This window comes from Schistocerca nitens, chromosome 6 (assembly GCF_023898315.1).
Source record: "Schistocerca nitens isolate TAMUIC-IGC-003100 chromosome 6, iqSchNite1.1, whole genome shotgun sequence".
Lineage (NCBI taxonomy): Eukaryota > Metazoa > Arthropoda > Insecta > Orthoptera > Acrididae > Schistocerca > Schistocerca nitens.
In genome coordinates this window covers 695,126,404-695,132,403 of record NC_064619.1, presented here as the reverse complement: position 1 = coordinate 695,132,403, position 6,000 = coordinate 695,126,404, and the positions used below count along the sequence as shown (strand labels likewise).

General features: G+C 38.4%; 1 protein-coding gene across 1 annotated transcript in view; it reads right to left on the bottom strand.

The window, feature by feature from the left end:
- Positions 1-410: 410 nt before the first annotated feature.
- Positions 411-6,000, bottom strand: part of LOC126262975 (general transcription factor IIF subunit 1) — a 28,691-nt gene continuing 23,101 nt past the window's right edge. Inside the window, exon 2 of the mRNA XM_049959926.1 lies at positions 411-2,238. Coding sequence (XP_049815883.1) covers positions 637-2,196 — 1,560 coding nt within the window. The 5' untranslated portion in view covers positions 2,197-2,238 and the 3' untranslated portion in view covers positions 411-636. The remainder of the gene's footprint in view (positions 2,239-6,000) is intronic.

The following is a 6,000-nucleotide window of genomic DNA, read 5'->3' as shown; positions in this document are numbered from 1 at the left end:
CTCAGCACGTATTATCTAAAATGCTGCAACTCAATAAACAAAGAATCAAAGAGCCAGTTGCACATGATTTAAACAGATAACAAGAAAGTGTCAGGAATAAGACAAAAGATGCAGAAGAAAATGACTAGAATAACTGGAAAGAAAAACACATGACTTTTGAAAAATTATACATGGCATTAAAAACTAACAGGATGAGAACAATATATTATACTTTGTGACCTCTTCTCATTTCACTGTTTACTGGAACCATACACTACTTGAATGTGATTCTCTATAAGTAACAGCTTATCCAAAACATCACGTCAAGTACATATAAAATAATGATTAGCTCTTGTTAATTTGTCACTGCATATTTTCACATTCATGTACTAGCAACAGGGCTCACACATATAAGAATAAACTTCAAAAACTGAAAAAATAATAATAACTTTTAATTTATCTCATTTCTTATACCTGTCTTACAATGAAGCTATATTTTCTTAAAAAATACCACCTCTCACTGATAAATCTGTTTTTATTTATTTCCTAGAGTTTTCCAACTTCCTCACACATTTTCATGCATGCTCCTCTGCACTGCTGTATTCCTTTTCATGGTGAACAATACACCTTATTTTCCATCAATACCACTGATAATCACTAAGCCTTTATTGAAAGATACATTTTTCCTTTTATTGTTTGTTTTACAGGATTAATACGTTTAAGAATTTGTGTCATGATATTGACCAACTGTTCTGACGTTAAACCAGTCTTTTTGGACTTAAATTTCTGTAACAGCTCCGTTGTTGTCATTGGTTTCCTCATCAAATATCGCCTTACTGCATCTTCTGTAATACCAGAATCGTTACTGCCCAAAGACAATATAGGAACTGAGGCAGATGCAAAATTGTCCAACCGAGCCTTCTTATTCATCATTTGCTCAATAGCTATTGTTGACTTCCGTTTATTGCTCTCTGGTCCTGTCGTATCTTTAGTGGGTGTTACGGAGCGTGAACTGGCAGCACTACTTGGTTCCTTTTGAGATTTGTTAGTGCTATGCTTTTTCTTGTTGTCAGCCTCAGAGTCAGAACTATCGGAACTCATGTCAGATGATGAATCATTAACAATTCCATCATCCTTCTTTTTCTTTTCATGTTTCTTCTTTTTACTTTTCTTTTCCTTGTCTTCTTTAGTACCTCCTGCACCTTCAGCCTTCTGTTTATCTTCTCCTTCACTGTCTTTGCCTTCTTCTTTTTCTTTATCTTCTTCATCTTCATCTTCTTCTCCAGATGAAAGGAGTTTTCTAAGTGCATCTTCTTCAGCCACACCTTTCAGTTCTTTACTTGCTTTTGCTTCATGATCAGAAACACTGTCTGATGAATCTGATATATAATCAACTTCCCTGCCTTCTTCATCACCATCATCACTTTCCTCAAATGCTTCATCTAGAGGATCTTTTTTTTTCTTTTTCTTTGGATCTTCTTTCTTTTTCTTTTTCTCTTTCTCTTTTTCTTCCTCATCTGATGCTTTTTCTTCGCCACTTTCAGACCCTTTCTCATCATCAGAATCTATCCAGTCATCCATTTCTGATATTTTAAGTTCACCTTTCTTTCCCTTTGTTTTAGATTTTGATTTCCCTGCTTCTTCTCCTTCCTCAGTTTCTGCTTCTTCATCTCCCCTCAGACGCTTTCTTAACATCAACGAAAAGTAATTCACTTGTTTGTTACGTCTGCTAAATTCTAGTTCAGCTTCTTCTGCTGACAAGGCCTTGTACCGCTGTGTGGGTTGAAAATTATACCATTCTTGAATAGGGAATGCTTCAATTACACCATCCTGACCATGAGTAAACACATAATATGAAGCATTCTCTGCAACACCACCTTCACGGGTCCCTCTAAACTTTTTGCCAGTTTTACCACCAATCTTCAGAATCCATGGCTGATCTTCAGGACGGTATTTCTTAGTATTTATTCCATATTTTCTCCGCCGAGCTTCTTCTCTTGCATCTCGTCCAAATTCACTGCCAGCACCAAATTTTGGTTGTTCTTCGTCTAGCCCTCTATATTCTTTCATGTTGTTCTCTCTCTCCATTTTGACCTGTGACCATTTTGTGAAATCTACATTCACTGACGAGTTGAATCTCATCACTTTGAAATTCTTTTTAACATTCTTAGGAACACGTATGGAATATTCTTGAATGGTCGCCCCAGGTGAAGACATCTTTGTTACTTATGCTGTCTTGTTCCTTCTTCTATTTTCAATCTGAAACAGAAAGTAAACAAAATTCATTCCCTACATGCATTTCACAAAAAAGAATAACTTAATTCATAAAGTAATGATACGAGGGTGAATCAAATGAAAACCTTAAATATTTTTGAAATATTATTTATTGTACAGAAGTGGTACAAAGCTGTATCACTTTTCAACATAATCTCCCCCATGCTCAACGCAAGTCCTCCAGTGCTTACAAAGCGCATAAATTGCTTTAGAAAAAAATTCTTTTGGTAGTCCGCGCAACCAGTCAAGCACCGCGTGGTGTACCTCCTCATCAGAACGGAACTTCTTTCCTCCCATTGCGTCTTTGAGTGGGCCAAACATATGGAAATCACTTGGGGCAAGGTCTGGTGAGTATGGTGGATGAGGAAGACACTCAAAATGCAGGTCTGTGATTGTTGCAACTGTTGTAAAGGCAGTGTGGGGCCTTGCATTGTCATGTTGCATAAGGACACCTGCTGACAGCAATCCATGTCGCTTTGATTTGATTGCAGGCCGCAGATGATTTTTTAGGAGATCTGTGTATGATGCACTGGTACAGTGGTCCCTCCAGGCATGTAATGCTCCAAAATGATGCCTTTTTTCGTCCCAAAAGAGCATCAGCGTAACCTTCCCTGCTGATGGTTCTGTGCGAAACTTCTTTGGTTTTGGTGATGAGGAATGGCGCCATTCCTTGCTCGCTCTCTTCATTTCCAGTTGGTGGAAGTGAACCCAGGTTTTGTCCCCAGTAATGATTCTTGCAAGGAAGCCATCACCTTCTCATTCACAGCGCCGAAGAAGTTCTTCACAAGCATCAACACATCGTTCTCTCATTTCAGGAGTCAGCTGCCATGGCACCCATCTTGCAGACACTGTGAAACTGGAGCACATCATGCACAATTTGGTGTGCAGACCCATGACTAATCTGTAAACATGCTGCAATGTCATTCTGTGTCACTCAGCGGTTTTCCTTCACTATGGCTTCAACTGCTGCAATATTCTGTGGAGTCACAACTCGTTGTGCCTGACCTGGACGAGGAGCATCTTCCACTGAAGTCACACCATTTGCGAACTTCCTACTCCATTCGTAGACTTGCTGCTGTGACAAACATGCATCACTATACTGAGCCTTCATTTGTCAATGAATTTCAATAGGTTTCACACCTTCACTACGCAAAAACCGAATAACAGAACAGTGTTCTTCCCTGGTGCAAGTGGCAAGTGTGGCAGCCATCTTTATACTGATACTGCAACGGTATATGTGCATCTGCACTATGCTGCCACCTACAGGCCATTCTGCACGCTGTTTGTAGCACGCTTACCAACTTACAGGATAATGGCACGAAATTTCGATTTGTTATTACAAATTTAAGGTTTTCACTTGACTCACCCTCGTATTTACAATAAATTATGAGGCAGAATTACTGGACAATATTTACTTTCAGGAGGTTAAACATACGGTACTACTGATACACATAAATACAAAGAATACACTACCTAGCTTTCGAAACTAGTGGTTACTTTCTCAGTGAGGAGAGAGGGATATGTTGGGAAAAGTTGAAAAGGAAGAGCAGATCACTCAGACATGTTATTTGCCTACCCTCACCCTGAATGCATGTCGGTTTCAGTGACTGCCCACCCTTTCCAGTGTTCCCCAACATATATCGCTCTCCTCCCCAACAAGGGAGCAGCTAGTTCCGAAAGACAGGTAGTGTGGCCCTTTAACTTTTATGTGTGTCTGTCAGAAGTACTATACATTTCACCTCCTACAGGTAACTGTTGGGCAGCAATTCTGTCTCATATTTGTTTTTGTGACTGAATTTTCCTTTGATATGATAATATTTACAACAGCCACTCTAAAGTGAGTGTTGCAAATGTTAATATTTCTAGAATTAGATAATTCACCTTGTGTGTTATCATTCTCAAGTTATTTGCCTCTAGAGACACTGTTAACCTAAAGCAAAACTAATAAAAAATAAAGTTTGAGCTCTTAAAATAAATGGGAGGATTTATCCATCAAAATTTTGTGAGAGTTCTGTTCATTTACACAGCGTGAACTGATGCATTTATTCCCACAGGTTGTTGTTTTTTCAATATCATGGAATTTAGCATTAACAAAACATTTAAGTGACCAAATGAAACACCATCCATTATGCAGAGATAAGTTATTAATTTGTGTTATCCACACTGAAAGATGTACATTCACATAGTCTAATTGATTTGTCTGTGTCATTAAATATTAATTTCAGGCTGAATGATGAAATGGTTTCACAACAAATGTCACTGGGTAAACTTGCTACTAGTCAATATTCATTACACATTGTGCATTTCTTCAAACTGACACTGAATTCATACGTCTGTCTCTGTGATGGTGCAGTATGTGCATTATGTTCACAGAGACCATATTTTCCTTGGGGGGGGGGGAGGGGGGGGAAGTGGGGTTATGGGAGAGCTATCCCCTCACCACTGGGTTTCCCATGCTGCGTTGTGTTGGTTATCTGCATATAGGGCACCTTCATCACGACAGATACAGAGATTAATGACCACAAGGTGGTTTTAGCTAGATTGTCCACAGTAACATGTAAACCCACCAAAAATAAATCCAAAATACATCTATATAAAGAAGCAGATAGAATTCACTTGACACATTACTATGAGACCGTCTCCACTCCTTACAATCTGACTATGTTAAGTGCAGACCACATGTAGCTTAAATTCAAAGAAATAGTATCAATGGCAGCTCAGAGACATATACCATATACATCAACAAGACATGGTATTGATCACCCATGGTACACAAAACAGATCAGAACATTATTGCATAAGCAACAAAAAAGGATGCCAAATTTACAAGAATGCAAAATCTCCAGGATTGACAAAGTTTTACAGAAGCTCAAAATTTAGCATGAACTCCACTGTGAAATACTTTTAATAGTTTCCACAATGAAATTCTGTCTCAAAGTATAGGCAGAAAACTTTAAGAGATTCTGGTCATATGTAAAGTGCGCCAGTGGCACAACACAATCAATACCTTCATTGCGCGGTAACGATTGTGATGTTATCAATGACATTGCCACTAAAGTAGAGTTACTAAAAACCTGGTTTTCTAAAATTCATTCACAAAATAAGATGATGTAGATATTCCAGAATGTGAATCACGCACAACTGCCAACATGAGTAACTTGGACGTAGGTATTCTCGGTGTTGTGAAACTGCTTAATACACTTAAGAAAGGCAAGGCTCCTGGTGCTGATTGTATACCAGTTAGGTTCCTTTCAGAATATGCTGATACAATCGCTGCATATTTAACAATCATATATAATGGCTCACTCACAGAAAGATCAGCACCCAAAGACTGGAAATTTTCACAAGTCACATTGATACCCAAGAAAGGAAATAGGAGTGACCTGCTGAACTACAGACCCATATTAGTAATGCTGGTATGCAGTAGGGTTCTGGAACATATACTTTATTCGAACATTATGAAGTACTTCGAAGAAAACGATTTACTGACACACGGTCAGCACAGATTCAGACAATATCATTCTTGTCAAACACAACTAACAAATGTTTGCTATTGACAGGTGATGTCAAATTGATTCCATATTTTTGGATTTCCAGAAGACTTGTGACAATGTTCCTCACAAGTGACTTCTAATTAAATTACATGGCTATAGAGTATCATCTCTGTTGTGTGACTGGATACGTGACTTCCTGTCAAAAAGGTCACAGTTCATAATAACTGATGGAAAGTCATCGAGTAAAACAGAA